The 25,637-nt window shown below is 37.4% G+C and overlaps 1 protein-coding gene across 1 annotated transcript; it reads right to left on the bottom strand.

Annotated features, from left to right (window-relative positions):
* Nucleotides 1–955: 955 nt before the first annotated feature.
* LOC138332830 (putative amine oxidase [copper-containing]) lies at nucleotides 956–7,071 on the bottom strand. The gene is made up of 2 exons (XM_069280788.1): nucleotides 4,984–7,071; nucleotides 956–2,432 (listed from the first exon to the last, which is right to left on the bottom strand). Exons 1-2 carry the CDS (start codon nucleotides 6,982–6,984, stop codon nucleotides 2,130–2,132), a joined length of 2,304 nt encoding a protein of 767 aa, XP_069136889.1. The 5' UTR covers nucleotides 6,985–7,071; the 3' UTR covers nucleotides 956–2,129.
* Nucleotides 7,072–25,637: the final 18,566 nt, after the last annotated feature.

Here is a 25,637-nt window from a genome sequence, read left to right as displayed (position 1 = left end):
GATGCGCTCTTTGGTTTCTTAGACAAAAACTTAGCAAAAAATGGCCAAAATTGTCAAAATTACATCAATATCAAAATTTATGCATATTTCGAGTGGTTAGCATGGTAATTGAAGCTGAAAAATCAGAAAATTATCATTACAATTAAATCAGGGGTGTACTAGAAACAAATAAATCAAATATGTCGAATTCAGCAATTTAAATACTAAATAACTGTTTTGAAAATTTTACGGATTTGGGGGCAAATCACCCGAACCATACATAGTCCGTTCGATACACACGTACATAATGTATATCTTCCAAACACAAGACACTGACTAGAGTCTGTTAATATCATGATGAAAATTGTAACGAACTTCAACACCATGACAGACATCTTTCACCAGTTTGGCCTAGTAACAGTACCTCTTTATTAAAGTGACTTCACGTCATATACATTGATACATGTACATCAATTTACTTTGAAATGTTAAAAATATACAATAATTTTACAAACATATTAATGTTATATCAATCTTTTTTTCACGCTTTAGTTTAAAGACATGAAGCAGTGGTCTTAGTATCGGTAAGGTTTTTTTCACAAAGCATATATACTAATACCAAAACGATTAACATTACATTACAACACTTATTTTTTCTTTGTTTTCAAACTAAATCTGGCTTTCTGATTGGCCACATATTTTTTTTCATGCCACTATGAATCAAAATTCGAAAATGGCGTGAAACCTGATGTTATCATGATTCTCACAATAGAAACATAGAGATTGCGTATTGATTTCGAAAAATAATCCCCTGGAAAACCAACGGAATCCTACTTATTTTATTTTATCAAGTATTCTAGAAAATTAATTATCGGCATGGATGTCAATGGTTTATTTTTAAAATTCTATCGAGTTATGAAATAAAATTTGCAGATTCACACAGCAAAAAAAATCTTTCAAACCTAGTTGAAATTAATAAAAATGTGATAAAAAGGCTTAGTTAATACTAAAGCTAATATAAAACTAGACAAAATCACTGGGCGATTTGTATAATGGCACTGGTTTACCTGAACCAACGTTACATAGATAGTTTACTTTTTTCACAGAAAGCAAAAGAACTAAATGAAAATAAGTGTTATCTAGCTGTTTCAGGTAACAACTTTTGCGCCTTTGATTAGAAAACCAAAAGAAACACATTTGGACTAAACGTGTGATTTTCATGCCATAAATTAAATTCCAAACTTGTATAATATACTGGCACCTGTCAATTTAACACATGAAATGACACTCTATCATACAGTTAGCGTTATATATACACTCCCAATCTGTGAAGAACACGCCTGCATACCTCACACACACTTGTTTTAAAATGAATCTGATAAACAATAAAAACGTTAAATCATGTTCAGGAATTATACAGTATCTTTAAGAAAATTGTTTCTTTCAGTAAGGCATTTATCCTAAAATGTACATGTATTTATAACCTAGAAAAGTGGTTGGATTAACATATTGTTTACAAGTATTAACATCACAGGTATCTTGATGATAAATTTAAAATGAAATATTATACTTATGAACTCATATCTTATTGCTAGACTAGAAGACCAAGTAAGTCTCTTAGCATAAGATTTTGGACCCTTTCAAGAATAGAATTGTTCGCGTTAGTTCTAAGATCGCTAAGCCATAATGGATCATGATGAGTGGTCATTTCATACAAGATTTTGTGACACGAGTCCTAGAAGTTATGTTTGTAAACGTTTGTGCGCAGATAACTGGTGGATTGTCAGTATGGCATGGATACACACAGATGAAGCAATCTTATCATGAGTCAATCTAATTAAAATCAGGCTTGTAATTCCGCTCCACTACGATGCTTTACGTTACGCTCAAATACAGGATCCAACAACGCCCCGTTCAGGGTCACCTCAGCATGACCTCTTGCCTAGAATCGGAACTTCTCGAGACGCACTAGTAGCCGTTTATACTTCCGAAAGATTCCACCACATCGAAGATTTCATAGTCGACACGCTGATTGGCTCACCACTGGGGTCATACTGATGTGACCCTGAATGGGGAGTTGTTAGATCTTGTATTGGAGCGTTGCGTACAGTATCGTAGTGGAATTCCAAATCTGATTTTAATTAGATTGATCATGAGTATGGGAAGAATATAGAAGTCCCGTCTTTCTTTAGCTGATCGAAGCTGAATAGCTTTGGTAGACACGAATTTGTTTTACCAACGAAATTACTTTGTATATTTAGGCCCTCTTTTGGCTGGAATGCGGATTTCGGAGTTATGTAGACGCCGTCAGCAGACGACATGGACGGGTCTTCGTTGAAAAAATTGAATGGTGTGAGCAGTATCGATAAATCACTACTTGTGGTGGCTGTGTTTGGTATATCCTCCGCTTTCGGAATGTGATGGGTGCCCAATGTCAACCAGACAACAAGATCCTGAAACAAAAATAGTATTCCATTCATTATGTCTTCGCTACAGCATGATAAAATGTACATCGGTATAGGAATAAGACTGTTGATGAGGTTAAATATGGTATCAGGTCAGTCATGCCGTTTCCAATCCTAATGCGTTGGTCACAACATCTTCTGATTAGGCTTATGATGTACTTCTGATGTGGTTTTAAGTCTTTTTGGTCGGGACCCGGCCGGACACCAAACCAAATAATAATGAAATCGATTGATATAATGATGCAAGAAAATAATTACCTAACAAATGAAAATAAAATAATGGTGGAAGCAAATGGTATTTTGGTCAAATTAAATCAAATGTTGATGAAATGATACCATATATTGATAAGATCAAATCATATAATTATAAAACCATATGATATAATTAAAACACAAATTCTTATAGTATATTTGAACCATACAAGACAGCTATGGCGTTCCATATATATGAGTGCGTAGACTATTTTTATTAGCATGTTCCGAGCAAAGATCGTGTTAGTCTTGACCGACGGATAAACTGATTCCAGTATACACCCTTGGCCTAATTTCGTTGCTGAGTGGTAAGAAATAGCAAATACTGATTCACTACTTTCTTTTACAAGCATTATATACGAACACTATATTTATATACATTATAAAGGTGTGCGAAAATTATTGCTACAAAACTTCGATATAAAGGTAATCCCTTAAATGACAATACATGTCATTTAATTCATAACAAATCTTTGACATGGAGGTCACCCGGTATGAAAAAAAACATGTCATAATGTTGCTCATTCATTTCTATATAAAGATGTTTTTTAGTCTACTAATTTATTTTACCAATATTACACGTATTGAAAAAATTCAATTTTCACGCCATTGCCAAATTGTAAAGCTCAAACTCATAAAAACACACAGTTTTTAGAAATTCAGTACTTGCAGTACTTTGATTTCACATACGGTACAAATAGGCATGTAGAATCTTTAGATGTTGTCAACACACAATGTGGAAAAGTAAAAAATAAAATGATGATCATGGGGAAATCAGATCTGATATTGACTTATTAAATGAAGTCTAATAACGGATGTAATTCGTGGCAATGAGGTTGGTCGCCATTGTAAGACTTCGGTTCATACACCGAAAACGCTGGAATAGTGATAACGGGTGCTGTCCAATCATAAGCTAGCGGATCCATACAATGATGTATGGAAATGTAATTTGTATAAATAGGAATCGATTTTGTCATACCGATTAACTGTTGTTAGAAGACCTCATGTTGTAGTGGCATGGACCAACATAATACATGAGATCACAATCTTGAACCTTACAGACCCAAGATTGTCTTTCCGACAACAATACCGATATTTTCCCTAATACTTTTATTATCGGTAAAACATCGTCATTGTTTCTTGATTGAATTTTGTCGTTGAAAAATTGCATGTGGCATTTATCTTGATAGCTTGTATGCGTTTCTGTTCTTTTCCTATCAAACGTCAAAATCTGATTTTGTTTTTAAATGAAGATTGATCACATTGGCAGACTACGAATGAAGTGAAGTGCTTAAATCTACACTCGTTCACAAAGGTTGAAGTCTACAGTAGATTGGGTCGCATTTTAAAAAATTAAAAATCAAACATATTTTTTAAAAAGGTACATTCAACGTTGAGGGTTTGATTAAAGTTTCATTTTTTAATAAACATAAGGTGTAACTCAAATGGGATATTACAATTTTGGGCTCCTCCGGAAGTGCGTCTCGACCGGAAATGCTATAGCAAAATCCTTGGCGCGGATTCAGGCACTATTATGTTTTGTTTAAATCTGTAGGATAAAAATAAATTAGCTTATTTTGCTATTGTGCTAGAAATCCTCAATTTAAGGTCAGCAACTTGACTTCGATTTTCTGTAATTTTAGGCTAAAGATTCTGATATGTTGCAAATTTTCATGCAATTTTTGTAGTTACCACGCATGGTATTCACATGTATGAATTAGCGCAGAAAATGTCCAAATCATTATCAAAATATCATATTGTAATTGCAAATGTTGATCAATTATATAAAATATGCTTTGTACGTGTATTTCTACAGTTAAATAAATGGCGATACATGTATTTAGATTCCCAAGGCATGTGCCTATTTTCATAAATTGTCAAAATTTACTGTACACAGCCCCAAAAGCTACAGTATTAACTTTTGCGAATAATTTTACTTTAGAGTCGACAAACATCCTTTGTTTCTGGTTTGTATAGAGAAAAAACTTTACAATGATTTAGACATGCAAGCACAAGTTTAATAAAATAATTCACCCTTTTTGGAGTGAGACAAGAGAATCTCTGGACAGTCGAGTGGTAAGAAACACATGCTTTGCGGTGTGTTTGACAGCTGGGGAATCTTATCCCAAGGGTTGATATTTCCTGTCTCGCCCAAAAAAAGGTGAATGATTCTTGCAAGATCCCGCGTAGCTTGTCTTAGAAAAATCTCACATCGGTAAAATTGCGGATATCCCTGTCTGGGGGTAAGAGAAAACACATTCTTAAATATGGTTTTGTTGTGACTTACCTCATCAACAATGTTTTCATCGTCATTAACAAACGATTGAAAGTTGACCACAGGTTCACCTGCGTCGAGTGTGGTATGAGCGGAGCCGCTAGATTCCTCGGTGTCTTTATGCTTAGTTACAGCCATCTGGTATCGTGACCAAGGAATAGCACTCTCGAAACCGACGTCTTGAGGCAGCAGTTGATTGGCGAATCCGGAGGCCTGTATTCTATATCCTCTACGTTCATTGAAAGCATTTTTCGTTTCATCATTATAAACAATATGGTATTTCGGTTGAGAAAAGTTGAATTTGAAAGCTGCCTCTCGTTCTGTATTTTTGAGACTGCGTTCAAATTTATATCTGTAACTTTTATCAAAGCCCCGATCCTCTAAATTTGGGTATTCGAACTGTTCAACCCCAATATCTAAGGTTTCGTATCTATTCTTTGTTCCTAATATGTCAATGTCTAGTTTGAAATTGAAAAGATGGAGATGCATTGGCGCAGTAGATTCTGTTCCCACTTTGAATCCATAATGACGTTCAGAAGGGTGATTAAATGCGGTAAGAACATAGCCTGTCGGGTACATTTTGATTTTCACGGCTCCGTTCTCATAGAACATATAATCTAGTATATAGTCGTAATTACTGATGACATAAATTGTTCGAAAGATGAAAGCATGAGCCACTAATCCACCGTAGAATACCCCTCCCTCCGCTTCAATCGTCGAATAATGTCGCCGTAAAGGTCGACCAAGATTGTGCTCGAACAAGCATATGGCATTCGGCAGGATTCCACCAGCCTGAAATTCTTCAGTTGCTATGGTAACATTAAGGAAGGTCGCATGACCTGGACAATCCACACCGGGAACTAAACCGACCGATTTACTACCTAACCCAGTAAATCCATCCGCGAAAGAAGCGCGAGACATTGCTGGATTATTTCCGGTGTATAAGACTACAATGTCCTGCAGACCCATTTCATGTGCAATCTTCTCGTTACCATATCGTATATCAAACAGAGTAGGTCCTTTCCTTAAGGAATTTATCCAATGAAAATTCCACTGTAAATATTTAATCGTCTGGCCCATCACAAGGTACCGGTGACCGTCCGGTTCTAACTGAACGGGCGGCCGTTTCGTGCCCTCACTCCAGGAGGTGTTCGGAAGACACAAAGATCCGTGCGGTCTTTGAAGGTTCGTTTTAGAGTCTGGAAAAAGTTGTCTTCTTTTCGATAATGTTCCATTTCTGTAGCTATGTATGAATTCTTCATATGTATTGAACAGTTTTTGATCACACCAGACTTTTTCTATCGTCCATTTAGTAGAGTTAATGTCAACATTTATAAGAAGCTGTAAGTCTATCGGATGTACTGTGTAGAACTCCAACTCGAAATAAAACTGAACCCACAACTTTCTCTTTTTGGAATATATTACAGGAACATACAGTTTATACATATTTGCACATCGTTTGGTATTATTTGTATCAATACAGTTATATAAAGTGGCACCGAAACTTTGTCTCATGACGTCATGCAATGACGTATATTCCATTATGGCGGTATGTAAAGCCCATAGTTCAGAGAATGTCACTTGCCTCAGTCTGAAGGCTACGGAATTTGTCATATAGGTTTTACGGCTCGACATGGCGGATATAGAATGATTTAACGGGCCTATAGAATACTCATTAACCACTCGGTGCTGGGCATTAAATATAATGACTCGAGCCTCGCGGATCGGTCTACTCCCTGATTGCGACATATAACGAATGACGTCATCTTTTGATGGAGTTAGAAGTTCTATTGAATAGATAAATGATGACGAAAGATTGGAATAAATAGAAGGACGAACATCGAATATGTCAGCGTGAGAGTACACGTATCGGATGACTTTGTGAATCTCTTGTATCGTAAGGTCGTGAAAGGCACTATCTATATCGCCAGGTTGTGGATCAGCAGAACTTAAATCCTCCATTGTACAAATGTCTGTAATACTGGTCGTTTCGTGCCGCAGCACGGCGATCATCAGATAAGCCAGAGTGACCAGTAAGACGATGTTTAATACGACTGACACACCAAAACACCTCTGGAACAGAACCACGCGCTGTCGCTCCTTATCCACAATCTAAAACATAAATAGATCTAGAGTCAAAATGCAGATTTCTGATCACAGCCAAATAAATCCTCAATACTCCATGGTTTACTATCACTGACGTTATATCAACCCTTAGATTATATCATAGTAAAACTGAAGGCAACATAAGACACAGGTAATTTCAGCCGAATGTTGTTCTTTGATATGTACGGTATACATCAAAAGAATCAAATAACGATACACTGTGGTTGACTGCATAGCTTTGAAGTCGACAGTTGCTCTAATTACAATCTTCAAATGAAGTATCTGCGGGCCTGTGATTGGTAAGTTTTTTCTCTCTTGAGCTTTCAGGTTACTATGAGATAATCCAGTTCATGGTTTTTTTCTTCATAAAGTAGTAATTAGCTATGTTTAAGTATTCACTGTATACTTCAAATGAAATAGCTTACTTATTGTAATGTTTGAAATGCAAACTTAAAACAAATAATATATATATATTCATAAAAATGTCATACTATAGTTTTGAATTACAATGAATTTTCACATGAGACGATGTTATTAAATGCAACGTTACACACATGCTTTTACCTGATTTTCGGTCTAAATATAGGTTTTGCAACCTCATGACCTCTTCAACTTTGACTTAAACCCATGCATTGGTTGTGCTTTGTTAATTTAGAATTTGATGATATTTGTCTTTACCAGAATTACTTATGTACTGATCTACATAAAATATAGACAAACGCAACATCTCGGAGGAATTTTCGGCAATCTTCGGAAATATGTTTTGCGGAGATTGCCGGTGTAACGTTGAAAATGGACCCCCGTTGAAAACTGACCTCGGGTCATTTTTCAACGTTGAAAAATGACCACGAAAACCGTTGAAAACTGAATTTTCAGTGCACTTTTTACACCGACCCGTTGAAACTAGACCCCGTTGAAAAGTGACCCCACAAGAACTCGTTTTTATAAAACAACACAACACGACACCACAACACCACGAAACCACACAACATTACACAGCACAGCAACACACTAACAACAAAACAACACTACACAATACAACAACACTACACAACACCACACAACAACACATCACATCACCACAACAAAACACAACAAAATAACACAATATCACACAATACAACATCAAACAACCATACATATCATCACACAACACAACATCACACAACACAACAACGCATCACACTAAACACACACAAAACACACACAAGACAACATTACACAACACAACACAACATCACAACAAAACATCATACAACACAACACACACACAACACAACACACAACAACAACAACAAACAACAACACAAACACATACAACAACACATACACAAAAACATAACGCAACAACACATCACAAAAACATCACGGAACAACACATTACACAAACACGGAACAACAAACACAACACAAAACACAGCCACACAGCACACAACAACACACAACACAACAACACACCAATGACACACAACACAATAACATGACACAACCACACATAACAACAACACAACACCACACAACACAACATCACACAACAACAAAACAACACACAACAACACACACACAACACAACATCACACACAACAAAACAACACACAACCACAAAACAACAGAACAACACAACCATACGCAGAACACAACATAACTGATCCATACGTAGATATATAATACATGCATTCTTGTATTGCAGGGAAAATATAATCATAAAAAAATCATTAAGAAACAAATTAATAATATCCCATAATTATAGTTTTGTAACACTATCCACTGGTACTCGGAAGTGAACACCACATAGTACAAACTTTGCATGCAGTTGATAACAACAATTCCTTTTTATTTACTACGTTACCTCAGTGTTATATAGCAATTCCTCAGTCTGAGAACAATTAAATTAACATTATCTACACGGACGAACAAAATGACTATAGAAAAAAAATGAAAGTTTTGTAGTGCCGTATTCTCCATAATAAACATACAAGCACCTAAAATATTTAAATGAGGTATTTGTTACGATGATAACAATACCAAATTTCAATTCAAATCGAGGTGATTACGTAATTTAAATACCAGCACAGAAGGGTCGCTTATATTAGGAATGGCGATAACAGAATTCGAGAATTATGTTTGTGCAACAGTTATATATGTGAATGTACTAGGATCATATTTCAACAGACCATCCGTTGATAGTTTGCCAAGGTCATTTTTCAACGGTCATTTTTCAACAGACCTGCCGTTGAGAATTGACCCTAGACACTGTCAATTTTCAACGGCATGCGGGGTCCGTTTTCAACGTTGAAAACTGATCCGAGGTCAATTTTCAACGGAGGTCCATTTTCAACGTTACACCGGAAATCTCCGAGGTGATCCCATCGTTTTCGATACTAACCTCATTACTGGTCTCACAGCGACAGGCCGCCCTTTGGGGTCGCGACAGCTGTATATTTGTCATCATTAGCTCGGTTTCCATAGCGACTGTATACATGTAAAATATGAAATAATATTATTTCGTTCTCTAAAAATATGCAATCACATTATCTGTATTTCTCTAAATATGTAACTATATCGTATAGCCATATTGTCTCTATCTCTATAAATACACTGTATACAATTACATTGTCTCTATTTCTAAAAATATGCAATCATTTCGTTTCTTTCTTTGCAAACTGTAGTTTGCACTGACATGGACTCAATAACCATGCTTTCTAGTATTATCATTATCAGTGTATAATGATAGTACAACATGTGCGGCGATTCTATTGTTACGGGAATATAGTCGCTGACGTAACAACGTGGGGTCGTCATGAACCCACTTTTGGTGGGAACATATAAATGACTTGATTTCAATCAGCTGTTTCATCGAATGTGTTGACGATCACGGGAGAGAACAAAATATGGGTATTTTGATAGAAAATTTTCGAATGTCGCGAGAATGAATAATATTCATTTACGTGAAAAACTGTAAATATAAGGAATATATTTTTTATTTTGTTGGGGTTATGAGGTAACCATGACATTTACTCTAATTCTATAGATATATACACACATATCGTCTCTATCTATACATAAATATACAATCATATTTTATCTGTCTCTAAAATATATATTAAGTACACAATTACATTGTCCCTATTTCTATAATTTATATATTATCATATTGCTTCTATCTCTGTTTGAATAAGTATACATATCATATCTTTTCCATTTCTGTGACTGTAGTAAATCTAACCTCAGTATGTGTTGTGTCTGTAGTACGTCTTACCTCAGTATGTGTTGTCTGTAGTAAATCTAACCTCAGTATGTGTTGTCTGTAGTACGTCTTACCTCAGTATGTGTTTGTCCTGTAGTACGTCTTACCTCAGTATGTGTTGTGTCTGTAGTAGTCTTACCTCAGTATATATTGTCTGTAGTACGTCTTTACCTCAGTATGTTGTCTGTAGTACTCTCAGTATGTGTTGTCTGTAGTACGTCTTACAGTATGTGTTGTCTGTAGTACGTCTTACCTCAGTATGTGTTGTGTCTGTAGTACTCTTACTCAGTATTTTGTCTGTAGTACTCTTAGTATGTGTTGTCTGTAGTACGTCTTACCTCAGTATGTGTTGTGTCTGTAGTACGTCTTACCTCAGTATGTGTTGTGTCTGTAGTACGTCTTACCTCAGTATGTGTTGTGTCTGTAGTACGTCTTACCTCAGTATGTGTTGTGTCTGTAGTACGTCTTACCTCAGTATGTGTTGTGTCTGTAGTACGTCTTACCTCAGTATGTGTTGTCTGTAGTCTGTAGTACGTCTTACCTCAGTATGTGTTGTCTCTGTAGTACGTCTTACCTCAGTATGTGTGTCTGTAGTACTGTTACTCAGTATGTGTTGTCTGTAGTACGTCTTACCTCAGTATGTGTTGTCTGTAGTACGTCTTACCTCAGTATGTGTTGTCTGTAGTACGTCTTACCTCAGTATTGTGTTGTCTGTAGTACGTCTTACCTCAGTATGTGTTGTCTGTAGTACGTCTTACCTCAGTATGTGTTGTGTCTGTAGTATGTCTTACCTCAGTATGTGTTGTCTGTAGTACGTCTTACCTCAGTATGTGTTGTCTGTAGTACGTCTTACCTCAGTATGTGTTGTCTGTAGTACGTCTTACCTCAGTATGTGTTGTCTGTAGTACGTCTTACCTCAGTATGTGTTGTGTCTGTAGTACGTCTTACCTCAGTATGTGTTGTCTGTAGTACGTCTTACCTCAGTATGTGTTGTGTCTGTAGTACGTCTTACATCAGTATGTGTTGTCTGTAGTACGTCTTACCTCAGTATGTGTTGTGTCTGTAGTACGTCTTACCTCAGTATGTGTTGTGTCTGTAGTACGTCTTACCTCAGTATGTGTTGTCTGTAGTACGTCTTACCTCAGTATGTGTTGTGTCTGTAGTACGTCTTACCTCAGTATGTGTTGTCTGTAGTACGTCTTACCTCAGTATGTGTTGTCTGTAGTACGTCTTACCTCAGTATGTGTTGTGTCTGTAGTACGTCTTACTCAGTATGTGTTGTCTGTAGTACGTCTTACCTCAGTATGTGTTGTCTGTAGTACGTCTTACCTCAGTATGTGTTGTGTGTGTAGTACGTCTTACCTCAGTATGTGTTGTGTCTGTAGTACGTCTTACCTCAGTATGTGTTTGTGTCTGTAGTACGTCTTACCTCAGTATGTGTTGTCTGTAGTACGTCTTACCTCAGTATGTATGTGTTGTGTCTGTAGTACGTCTTACCTCAGTATGTGTTGTGTCTGTAGTACGTCTTACCTCAGTATGTGTTGTGTCTGTAGTACGTCTTACCTCAGTATGTGTTGTGTCTGTAGTACGTCTTACCTCAGTATGTGTTGTGTCTGTAGTACGTCTTACCTCAGTATGTGTTGTCTGTAGTACGTCTTACCTCAGTATGTGTTGTCTGTAGTACGTCTTACCTCAGTATGTGTTGTGTCTGTAGTATGTCTTACCTCAGTATGTGTTGTGTCTGTAGTACGTCTTACCTCAGTATGTGTTGTGTCTGTAGTACGTCTTACCTCAGTATATGTGTTGTCTGTAGTACGTCTTACCTCAGTATGTGTTGTCTGTAGTACGTCTTACCTCAGTATGTGTTGTGTGTCTGTAGTACGTCTCTTACCTCAGTATGTGTTGTGTCTGTAGTACGTCTTACCTCAGTATGTGTTGTCTGTAGTACGTCTTACATCAGTATGTGTTGTGTCTGTAGTACGTCTTACATCAGTATGTGTTGTCTGTAGTACGTCTTACCTCAGTATGTGTTGTGTCTGTAGTACGTCTTACCTCAGTATGTGTTGTCTGTAGTACGTCTTACCTCAGTATGTGTTGTGTCTGTAGTACGTCTTACCTCAGTATGTGTTGTCTGTAGTACGTCTTACCTCAGTATGTGTTGTCTGTAGTACGTCTTACCTCAGTATGTTGTGTCTGTAGTACGTCTTACTCGTATGTTTCTGTATACCTCAGTATGTGTTGTGTCTGTAGTACGTCTTACCTCAGTATGTGTTGTCTGAGTCTGTAGTACGTCTTACCTCAGTATGTGTTGTCTGTAGTACGTTACTCAGTATGTGTTGTCTGTAGTACGTCTTACCTCAGTATGTGTTGTCTGTAGTACGTCTTACCTCAGTATGTGTTGTATCTGTAGTACGTCTACCTCAGTATGTGTTGTCTGTAGTACGTCTTACCTCAGTATGTGTTGTCTGTCTTAGTACGTCTTCTTACCTCAGTATGTGTTGTTGTAGTACGTCTTCTCATATGTGTTGTCGTCTTACCTCAGTATGTTGTTGTCTGTAGTACGTCTTACCTCAGTATGTGTATGTCTTAGTAGTTTGTGTCTGTAGTACGTCTTACTCAGTATGTGTTGTGTCTGTAGTACGTCTTACCTCAGTATGTGTTGTCTGTAGTACGTCTTACCTCAGTATGTGTTGTGTCTGTAGTACGTCTTACCTCAGTATGTGTTGTCTGTAGTGTCTTACTGTAGTACGTCTTTACCTCAGTATGTGTTGTGTCTGTAGTACGTCTTACCTCAGTATGTGTTGTCTGTAGTACGTCTTACCTCAGTATGTGTTGTCTGTAGTACTCTTACTCAGTACGTCTTACCTCAGTATGTGTTGTCTGTAGTACGTCTTACCTCAGTATGTGTTGTGTCTGTAGTACGTCTTACCTCAGTATGTGTTGTGTCTGTAGTACGTCTTACCTCAGTATGTGTTGTGTCTGTAGTACGTCTTACCTCAGTATGTGTTGTCTGTAGTACGTCTTACCTCAGTATGTGTTGTCTGTAGTACGTCTTACCTCAGTATGTGTTGTCTGTAGTACGTCTTACATCAGTATGTGTTGTCTGTAGTACGTCTTACCTCAGTATGTGTTGTGTCTGTAGTACGTCTTACCTCAGTATGTGTTGTGTCTGTAGTACGTCTTACCTCAGTATATGTTGTCTGTAGTACGTCTTACCTCAGTATGTGTTGTCTGTAGTACGTCTTACCTCAGTATGTGTTGTCTGTAGTACGTCTTACCTCAGTATGTGTTGTCTGTAGTACGTCTTACCTCAGTATGTGTTGTCTGTAGTACGTCTTACCTCAGTATGTGTTGTGTCTGTAGTACGTCTTACCTCAGTATGTGTTGTGTCTGTAGTACGTCTTACCTCAGTATGTGTTGTGTCTGTAGTACGTCTTACCTCAGTATGTGTTGTGTCTGTAGTACGTCTTACCTCAGTATGTGTTGTCTGTAGTACGTCTTACCTCAGTATGTGTTGTCTGTAGTACGTCTTACTCAGTATGTGTTGTCTGTAGTACGTCTTACCTCAGTATGTGTTGTGTCTGTAGTACGTCTTACCTCAGTATGTGTTGTGTCTGTAGTACGTCTTACCTCAGTATGTGTTGTGTCTGTAGTACGTCTTACCTCAGTATGTGTTGTGTCTGTAGTACGTCTTACCTCAGTATGTGTTGTGTCTGTAGTACGTCTTACCTCAGTATGTGTTGTGTCTGTAGTACGTCTTACCTCAGTATGTGTTGTGTCTGTAGTACGTCTTACCTCAGTATGTGTTGTCTGTAGTACGTCTTACCTCAGTATACGTCTTACTAGTATGTGTTTGTCTGTAGTACGTCTTACCTCAGTATGTGTTGTCTGTAGTACGTCTTACCTCAGTATGTGTTGTCTGTAGTACGTCTTACCTCAGTATGTGTTGTCTGTAGTACGTCTTACCTCAGTATGTGTTGTCTGTAGTACGTCTTACCTCAGTATGTGTTGTGTCTGTAGTACGTCTTACCTCAGTATGTGTTGTCTGTAGTACGTCTTACCTCAGTATGTGTTGTGTCTGTAGTACGTCTTACCTCAGTATGTGTTGTGTCTGTAGTACGTCTTACCTCAGTATGTGTTTGTCTGTAGTACGTCTTACCTCAGTATGTGTTGTGTCTGTAGTACGTCTTACTCAGTATGTGTTGTCTGTAGTACGTCTTACCTCAGTATGTGTTGTCTGTAGTACGTCTTACCTCAGTATTGTTGTGTAGTACGTTCTACCTCAGTATGTGTTGTCTGTAGTACGTCTTACCTCAGTATGTGTTGTGTCTGTAGTACGTCTTACCTAGTATGTGTTGTTGTCTGTAGTACGTCTTTACCTCAGTATGTGTTGTCTGTAGTACGTCTTACCTCAGTATGTGTTGTCTGTAGTACGTCTTACCTCAGTATGTGTTGTCTGTAGTACGTCTTACCTCAGTATGTGTTGTGTCTGTAGTACGTCTTACCTCAGTATGTGTTGTGTCTGTAGTACGTCTTACCTCAGTATGTGTTGTGTCTGTAGTACGTCTTACCTCAGTATGTGTTGTGTCTGTAGTACGTCTTACCTCAGTATGTGTTGTCTGTAGTACGTCTTACCTCAGTATGTGTTGTGTCTGTAGTACGTCTTACCTCAGTATGTGTTGTGTCTGTAGTACGTCTTACCTCAGTATGTGTTGTGTCTGTAGTACGTCTTACCTCAGTATGTGTTGTGTCTGTAGTACGTCTTACCTCAGTATGTGTTGTCTGTAGTACGTCTTACCTCAGTATGTGTTGTCTGTAGTACGTCTTACCTCAGTATGTGTTGTGTCTGTAGTACGTCTTACCTCAGTATGTGTTGTGTCTGTAGTACGTCTTACCTCAGTATGTGTTGTCTGTAGTACGTCTTACCTCAGTATGTGTTGTGTCTTGTAGTACGTCTTACCTCAGTATGTGTTGTGTCTGTAGTACGTCTTACCTCAGTATGTGTTGTCTGTAGTACGTCTTACCTCAGTATGTGTTGTGTCTGTAGTACGTCTTACCTCAGTATGTGTTGTCTGTAGTACGTCTTACCTCAGTTGTGTTGTCTTCTCTAGTAGTCTTACTCAGTATGTGTTGTCTGTAGTACGTCTTACCTCAGTATGTGTTGTCTGTTGTAGTTCTGTAGTACGTCTTACCTCAGTATGTGTTGTGTCTGTAGTACGTCTTACCTCAGTATGTGTTGTGTCTGTAGTACGTCTTACCTCAGTATGTGTTGTCTGTAGTACGTCTTACCTCAGTATGTGTTGTCTGTAGTACGTCTTACCTCAGTATGTGTTGTCTGTAGTACGTCTTACCTCAGTATGTGTTGTGTCTGTAGTACGTCTTACCTCAGTATGTGTTGTCTGTAGTACGTCTTACCTCAGTATGTGTTGTGTCTGTAGTACGTCTTACCTCAGTATGTGTTGTGTCTGTAGTACGTCTTACCTCAGTATGTGTTGTCTGTAGTACGTCTTACCTCAGTATGTGTTGTGTCTGTAGTACGTCTTACCTCAGTATGTGTTGTGTCTGTAGTGTCTTTACCTCAGTATGTATTGTGTCTGTAGTACGTCTTACCTCAGTATGTGTTGTCTGTAGTACGTCGTTTACCTCAGTATGTGTTGTCTGTAGTACGTCTTACCTCAGTATGTGTTGTGTCTGTAGTACGTCTTACCTCAGTATGTGTTGTCTGTAGTACGTCTTACCTCAGTATGTGTTGTGTCTGTAGTACGTCTTACCTCAGTATGTGTTGTCTGTAGTACGTCTTACCTCAGTATGTGTTGTGTCTGTAGTACGTCTTACCTCAGTATGTGTTGTCTGTAGTACGTCTTACCTCAGTATGTGTTGTCTGTAGTACGTCTTACCTCAGTATGTGTTGTCTGTAGTACGTCTTACCATCAGTATGTGTTGTGTCTGTAGTACGTCTTACCTCAGTATGTGTTGTGTCTGTAGTACGTCTTACCTCAGTATGTGTTGTGTCTGTAGTACGTCTTACCTCAGTATGTGTTGTGTCTGTAGTACGTCTTACCTCAGTATGTGTTGTGTCTGTAGTACGTCTTACCTCAGTATGTGTTGTGTCTGTAGTACGTCTTACCTCAGTATGTGTTGTGTCTGTAGTACGTCTTACCTCAGTATGTGTTGTGTCTGTAGTACGTCTTACCTCAGTATGTGTTGTGTCTGTAGTACGTCTTACCTCAGTATGTGTTGTCTGTAGTACGTCTTACCTCAGTATGTGTTGTGTCTGTAGTACGTCTTACCTCAGTATGTGTTGTCTGTAGTACGTCTTACCTCAGTATGTGTTGTCTGTAGTACGTCTTACCTCAGTATGTGTTGTCTGTAGTACGTCTTACCTCAGTATGTGTTGTGTCTGTAGTACGTCTTACCTCAGTATGTGTTGTGTCTGTAGTACGTCTTACCTCAGTATGTGTTGTGTCTGTAGTACGTCTTACCTCAGTATGTGTTGTGTCTGTAGTACGTCTTACCTCAGTATGTGTTGTGTCTGTAGTACGTCTTACCTCAGTATGTGTTGTGTCTGTAGTACGTCTTACCTCAGTATGTGTTGTCTGTAGTACGTCTTACCTCAGTATGTGTTGTGTCTGTAGTACGTCTTACCTCAGTATGTGTTGTGTCTGTAGTACGTCTTACCTCAGTATGTGTTGTGTCTGTAGTACGTCTTACCTCAGTATGTGTTGTGTCTGTAGTACGTCTTACCTCAGTATGTGTTGTGTCTGTAGTACGTCTTACCTCAGTATGTGTTGTGTCTGTAGTACGTCTTACCTCAGTATGTGTTGTGTCTGTAGTACGTCTTACCTCAGTATGTGTTGTCTGTAGTACGTCTTACCTCAGTATGTGTTGTGTCTGTAGTACGTCTTACCTCAGTATGTGTTGTCTGTAGTACGTCTTACCTCAGTATGTGTTGTGTCTGTAGTACGTCTTACCTCAGTATGTGTTGTGTCTGTAGTATGTCTTACCTCAGTATGTGTTGTGTCTGTAGTACGTCTTACCTCAGTATGTGTTGTTGATAACTGTATTCTCCACCAAGTATCTTCCCACCTGGAACTTTCTCACAACATAGTCCCTTCGTTGTAATCATGAGAACCTTATAACAGGCTTGTTCCAATTCGACTGGTTACATCATTTCTCTATCTGATGCATTAGAAACAGGTACACGCCATTGTGTCTGGTTTATATTTATAGCCATCTGTCCGTAGTTAATCAGTAATTGAACCCCACATCGCCATATCACTAGTCCACAAACATTTTAAAAGCATCATTTTTTACGCTGTGCTATTTCGAGTCGGACTCTTCTTATCGGATTCGAAATCTCATTACTCACATTAGGGTAACGCTCCGGTGTGTAAGAAAGATCTTTCTGATCTTGTTTCCATACTTAAGGAATATGTAGTGTAACAAAGTATTTCCGAACACCCGGTCGATGGAACTTGATTGATATGATGTCTATCATAGAGCGCTCTCGTCTAGATGGTCACCAAACAACCACAGGAAAGGCTGGACGAGATTGGGATAATACTTGGTACATGATTGACAGAAAGTTTTGGTGATTCTCCGAGTTACATCGATCGATAGCTCAATAACCATTCTCCGTCACAATTAATACGTACGTGGCTTGCAGGTTTTATCGATAATCAGGTATTCCCTGTACAGTTAATAACTAACCATTTTATATTAATGAGGCGTGTTTTGCTGATTTACACATGGATGGTCACTATAGAGTACACCAGAAAGCCTTGAAGATAAGTGCTAGGTAGATAATGGTTTTATATAATCCGCCATTAGTCTGAGAAGAAGCACATCTCTACGCGGTTCTCTCTCCCTCTCTCTCTCTATCTCTCTCTCTCTCTCTCTCTCTCTCTCTTAGACAAAAAATGACACCTCTTTAAAGGGTTGCATCCCCTTTCCACTTTCAAACAAAGCAAAAACGAATAGCGCGATTCTTTTCTTCTCTTCACGAGAAATAATCTCGAAACCACAGTAATACTATAGTAGTACGTTTTACACTACACTATAGTTTCTTTTACTTGTGATCACAATCTTAGCGTGTGGTCAAGGTCCAGAATTATTTTCGCGCGACGGCGACATGTCGAATATTCTCAAAGCATTCAGAACCGGTGGCATTTTCTTAAATGGTGACAACACATCTTAAAGATGAGAATTTATGTTAAAAAAACATATTCAAGAGAAAAAAATCTGACAAACCTCATCAAGCCCCATCAATAAATCAATGAAACACCTGTCCTAATATTGCAGATAACATATTACCATACTGAAATTATACACTGCAACTTATAAAGATTTTTCAAAATATATGTGATAATTTGGAAAAAAAGGACAACCAGCCCGTTTAGTGTTTTATGATATTTCGAAGGCGTTCGACAGAGAGTGACACAGTGGATTTGAAGCCAAATTAACTAGTTATGGTTTATCGAGGGAAATATTGATATGGTTAACTAATTATATTTAAAATGATAGATCGCATCAAGTATGTCTGGGGAATGCTTAATCTAATATTAAAATTGCGAAGGCAGGGGTGCCCCAGGGGTCTGTCCTAGGTCCTCTCTTATTCATTCTATATAGTAACGATATAACTGATAATTTAGATAAACTTCTAAACCTTTCGCTGATGACACTTCTCTTCTCTGCGCTCTAAATTCCCTCAAGTTATAGAACAAAACATTAAGAATGTTATCTCGAATATTCAGTCCTGTGCGGTTGATTTCGTTGACAGCCATCGACATCTAGGAGTTAATACTAATTCCTATAATTCCTTATATACTTACGTAGTCATTTAAAACAGATAAAAAAAGGGCATTGTGACTCCCCAGTCACGATTGAAGATCCACACAGCAGATTGCTGGTCGGTGATTTTTCTCCTTGTAATCCGGTTTTCCTTCATCATCAAACCTGGCACTTCCTTACATGACACTGGCTTTTGATAAAACAAAAAACTAAAATAATCAAAACACCTTACATGTATGACTGGTATATTAACTTGATATATATATATAATTTATTTATTCTGACGATGTAAAAATACACAGCACAGCAAAGTCTCTACTGTCATTGGCTACCTAAACAAAATGTAATCCATTTATTGTAGTATCTAGCTATATAGTGAATTGACGGCAGGGAACCAATTCTGTTTTGGTTGTCACTTCGCATAGACACCAACTTTCCAGTTCATTAAACAAGCACTACAATTATAATATTCGCCTGTGTTTCTACCTAATTATTGATACATTTCTCTCTACTAAACAGTTATCCGTCCGCTCATCTTTAAACTAATAACCGATATCAGGACATGATACTAGAGCCAGTGTCGCGAGGATTATTCTGTAATGAATTTTTGAGTGACTTGTGTCGATATGAAAAGTGTCTTTTACCGTAGGGAATGCTAGCCGGTCTTATCCGAGTCCTTCCCGTGGGAAACTCTAGCCGGATCTTCCCTGAGCCCTTCCCGTGGGAAATCCTAGCCGGATCTTACCCGAGCCCTTCCTGTGGGAAATCCTAGCCGGATCTTACCCGAGCTCTTCCCGCGGAAAATCCTAGCCGGAACCTCCCCCGAGCCCTTCCCGTGGGAAATCCTAGCCGGATCTTAGTCCGAGCTCTTCCCGTAGGAAATCCTAGCTGGATCACCAGGGTACCGCAGGCGCGTAGCTACCATAGACTCCCGTGCATCCACATCATTTGCATTTTAAAACTGAATCAGAAAACGTTTATACACAAAATCTCTGAAAAATAATCCTTTTACTTGCATTGCAAATTATAGTGGCATTGTATTCAGAATTCACTATACATCAAATCAAAAGCAGTCATAAAGAACAAATTGAATGCATCCGCTAAAAGTTATACGGGGTGGAAACTAGACACAAGTAACATCAGGAGTAACCCAAGGATCAGTACTTTAGCCTGTATTGTTCGTTATATATATCAGCAATCTTCCTGACTTATTCCAGTCGGATAGGTTGTGATGTTGTAACTATGGACGACAAACGGAAGATTTCAGGTTGATAATCGTCGTCAGTACTTTTAATCCGTTCCGTTGACCTTTATGTTGCAAACTATCCGGCGTAAAATGACATGATTGACGTGTGTCACGTAAATTTCCAAATACATTCCCCTCTATCCTGTATTTCTAACATAACCTGAGTATTTTGTTCATTTTGCAAGAAGAAACCAGTGGGTGAAAACGGCTTATACCTTCTGAAATAATTGAAATCATTATTTACTGATACGCTCCTAAAACTTTATCTTTATTCTCGGTTAAAAATCGAAGCATTCCACACATTTAAAAACATATCCACAAAAAGTTGAATACAGAACGAATTGTGTGAATTTCCGTTCTGTAGCATGCAGGTAAGGAGGACAATCGATATAGAATAACTTGATTAAAACACAAAATTATCTAAAAAAAGAGAATTGCGTTAATTATTCCATTCCTTACTGGGACCCAATCAGTAGTCTTGACGGAACAGTAGTCGTGATTGTGTGCATATTCTACTGTGCCTCCAGATTTAATGTCTGGAGCTGCTGACGAATACTTCATGAAGGTGTTGTTTTGTTTGTGTGGAAATATTGTATTTCATGATATGAAAACAATTAAATTTTCCCAAACCACGACTACTGATCCTTCATGACTTCTGGTAGGGCCCCAATAGTACATGTAGTTATTGACAAAAACGTAAAATAATTAATTAACTATGTCGGGTTTTATTTTTAACCAAATTAGAGGGTCCGTCTGTTGCGCTCCCGATATCCAAAATAAAAGTTATACCTCTGCCTCTCTTTCTGGGTATAACCGCTTTCTTCCTTTAACTGCATAAGAGTAATTTGTTCCGGTTTTTCGTCTGGTGTTTGAATCAGAAACACATATATATGTTTATATGTTTCTGTTTGAATTTTTTTTTAAATATCAAATATGTCCCGCTATAGTCTTGTACAGGAATTTTGATTGCCATGATCTGAAATATGATATCAAAATGCATATTAATTAGGATTAATATCAATCAAATGCTGACCATATAGCCTTTCAGTAGGGTAGACGGCAAGTATTACATGTATAATATGTATGTAATGACTATTCTTGAATAAAATCATTTTTTGAGGCTACAGTAGTGTTCGGAGGTCACTTGTTCGAATCCAGGTCCTGCCGCTCCTCTCCTGTTACAGACGATTACGGATACATTGTAACACAATAGCTCCAGAATATATAGGCCGGGATCTACGTGCACCCCCCCCCCCCCCCCCCCCCACACACACACACAACTTAACGAACCAACGAACCAATGTTTTTTTCTGAAGCCTTATGACCCACTGATAACGAAATTGAGATGTAACATTGTATAAACTGGGATGAACTTCCGGATATGATGGCATCAAGATGGCCGCCATCTCGAATTTCACTAAAGATTGAAAAATAGTCATAACATTGACATTTTTCAACCGAAGAAGACAAATGAGGCATCAAAATGACCACAATAGAACAACAAATACATATCAGGACCATATAATCCAATATATGTAGTTTATTTCTACGTAGGAAATGAAAAAATCGGATTTTAAGCTCAAAAATGGTAATTTTTTAGCAAATTTTTCATATTTGGCTTGACGCAGCAAAAAATGTATGCCAACAGCAAACTATTATTTCTTATCAGTTATTTGACCTGTTATCAATCAGTAAAAACAACACCAACAAAAAAAAAAACCAAACAATGTTAACATTGTATAAGCTCCGGCTATGACGTCATCAAGATGGCCGCCATCTCGAATTTCACTAACATGAATGGGCCATGAAAGATGACAGGCTAGATCACCACTGGTATTGTAGTGTCACCTCAGCTCATCGACATCGAAGACGACGCTCTGACTTTCGACGAATTGGATACTGATATCTCGATTACACTGATTTGGACTGCATGTACCAGCTACCAGACATGCCGAGTCACGTCAGAGGATAGTGCAGTGAGGTGGGAAAGCACGCACAATGATAATGGTTATAATTGAGAACCAGTGAAAGAAATATGTGACATTGTGGTAACCATCTAACATTTTGCTTATAATATGCATAGGAAATAAAAGAAACTGTGACTTGTCCTCCCTAGATATTCTGTCAACTTTACATTCATGTTTCCTACTTATAAATCGCCAGTAGTCAAACTTATTTAAGGAACTTATAATACACCAGGAAACTGAAGTGTCAGCGGTTTGGAGTTAGAAAAATAGCATATACCCAGTATACGCACCCGGTGATGTTTTGTAAACTTTAATGATGGTATAACAATAATTCTTTTTTGTATCTCTATATATATTTTATTGTTTTACTAATTGATAAGAGGTCAAATAACTGATTACGAATAATAGTTTCTTGTTGGGAAACAATTATAGCTGCGTCAAGCCAAATATGAAGAAATTGCTAAAAAATTATCATTTTTGAGCTTAAAATCCTATTTTTTCATTTCCTGCGGAGAAATTACTACATATATTGAATTAAGTGGTCCCGATATGAATTTTTTGTTATATTATGATCATTTTGATACCTCATTTGTCTACTTCGGTTGAAAAATGTTAATGCTATGACTATTTTTCAATTGTTAAGCTGGACATCACCTTCCGCTAAATCAGAAAAGCCGTCTATCCCACAAATGACGAGAATACCAAGATAATCACCAAGACCAGGGTCTCATCAGCGTGGGACACAGAAATCAAGGTCGCCATCTCCAAGATCACCGCAATCTGATAGATCATCCGCAAGGCAGTCCATTCCAAATATCAGGCGTAGACTTCATGATCCAAGGGTAAACCCATTCCCTTTATCACAAGAAAATGAGACATTTCATGTATTTCAAGTTTTATGATATCTAAATGTGTAATAATTTCACCGAAATATTCCTTGTATGTATTAATACCAATGGGTCCAATATGTCTTTTTTTTCTTCTGCGAACACATGTTATAATGAAATTGTTTTTTTTTGCTTCCAGAAACACTTTGACAGTAAGTGTATTGTAATTAACTGTCACTTTTCTTTATTTAGAATATCAGAAGAAATCCATGTGTTTGTTTGTGTTACTGAATCTCGGGATGAGGAAAATACTAGCCTACATCAGTAGGAAGTAGAGCACCTCCATGGGAGTAATGGAATAACCCAGCAGAGTTGAGTTTATGGAGGACCTAAATACCCTTGAAGAAGTACTGAAAGCAGACAGCCAACGAAACCAATTGGGAAAATGAAATTTATAAATCAAAATTTAAGGATATGGAATTGAAAGATAATTTGTATTGATACTTTCTACTTCAGAAAGTGATATAATTTCCACCAAAAATACGACTAACCTTATCCAAGCACTAGTGTCTGTTTTATACAAATCTGATTAAAAAACAGATCCTTATAACCACTCCGTTCAATAGTGGATCTGACAACATCCCATAAGGGGTCATGTTCATATGACCTTTATACTACCTGGGCCCAGTTTCATGAATATTCCTTACCTTTAAGGAATTCCTTGGCTCCATAGGTAAGCATTACATATTTTAAGGAATGTTCCTTAACTTAAGGGGTTTTCGTTAACTTCTGTAATGGATAATTTTAAGTTAAGGAATTTTGTAACGTTAAGAAATGTTCATGAAACTGGACCCTGTACTTCAGATCAAATGTATTTTCTATACACGCTGCTACATCAACTGTAAACGACATTTCGCCCCAGTATACATATACATTTAGCTTTGTTGTGCTCTTTGGACGAGATGACTATCAACACGGAATGATTCTGACAACTTTTTGAAACTGTTTTGTCCCCTGAAATTCACTTTCAGGATTATAAAGACAGCAATTTTATTGGCTATTTCCAAAGGTCATCTGGATGTGACCCCTAATGGGATGTTGTCAGATCCTCCTCTTATCAAACGTAGTGATAATAAGGATATGTATTTCAATCACATTGTGATAATAGAAATTACACATTTGTGGATACCGCATGATCACTATAACTCAAATCTTAATGCAGCTTCATTATGTTCACTACATATACAGTTATTATTTATTCAGATAATTCCTGTGATTAGATATTAAAACCTATTACCGGTAAATTGTTCAATTCAATAAATCCTTACTATCGATGTGGTTGACGGCGATTTACATTATTTTGGATTTCAATGTTCAAATAAAAGAATATTTTCTTATTTACTTCAGATCAAAAGTCTGTCGCTCATTTGAGGAGCCAACACGAAAGACAATGGAAAGAAAATCATGAAAAGTAAGCATTTTTCATTGAAAATAACGACTATGTTGAATTATGTTGTGTCAAAACGTCATGTTAAATTGTAAAAAAGAGATCAATAATTTTTCTTAATTTGATTGATATTGGTTCTGGATGTTTTCATTCTTAATGAAACTATTCTTTTCATCTATTGTCAAATTTAGATTTAAATTTGATATGTTTACCACTTCGGATTGATGCCGAATCAACTGAACAACATTCATATGCAAGGCATTAAAGAAAACAGGACAGTTTCACGGCTGAACCTCTGTGAAGTTGTGAAAGGTAAAAACCTCTGCAAATAAATATTTTCACTTATAAACAACAGTGAAATACTAACAAAGCTTATTTTTATTGTATCAATATTCATATTGATTTCGTGGTATTTTTCCCTTTTTAAAATGGTGGTAATGGTGTAATGAAAGTAAATTTTACAACCGAAGAAAAATACCTCGTCTTCTTTTTTAGATGGGAAATAACTCTTTGTCAGCGGTGTAGCATCTTTAAAGTCTCGTGATTATTTCCACACGGAACAAGTCCTGTTTACTGATATTCTCCACACATACATTACTGAACAAGAATATGGCTATATGTTTTGGAAAGAAGACAAAAAATTCGATTAAATTTTTTTAACATCGATGGCCTAGAGGTTATGTGTGAAGATACTGTAAAACTTTTAGGTGTAGATATTGACTTTGTTCTTAAATTGATGGACACATATCTCGACTCTGTAGAAATGCTGCCAAACAACTTGCTATTCTAAAAAGACTTGGAAATAATCTTACAAAGAAGAGGAAAATTACCATTTTTAAGTCTTTTATACTTTCAAATTTTAACTATTGTCCACTTGCCTGGCACTTTTGTACAATGACAAATACTAATAGAAATGGAAAAAGTCCAGGAGAGAGCACTTCGTTTTATTGACAATGACTATGTTTCCCCAGTCTTCGATATTGTAAGGAGGCACAAACTTGGTTTTTTACATGTAAAGCGTATGAAAGATATGGCC

This window comes from Argopecten irradians, chromosome 10 (assembly GCF_041381155.1).
Source record: "Argopecten irradians isolate NY chromosome 10, Ai_NY, whole genome shotgun sequence".
Lineage (NCBI taxonomy): Eukaryota > Metazoa > Mollusca > Bivalvia > Pectinida > Pectinidae > Argopecten > Argopecten irradians.
The sequence above is the reverse complement of the archived record's forward strand: the minus strand, read 5'-3'. Positions and strand labels throughout refer to the sequence as shown.

Coding starts and splice junctions, on each gene's coding strand:
- LOC138332830 (XM_069280788.1), bottom strand. CDS start 6,984: ATGATCGCCGTGCTGCGGCACGAAACGACCAGTATTACAGACATTTGT. Junction 2,433..4,983: donor ATGAAAACATTGTTGATGAG/GTAAGTCACAAC, acceptor TTTTTGTTTCAG/GATCTTGTTGTCTGGTTGAC.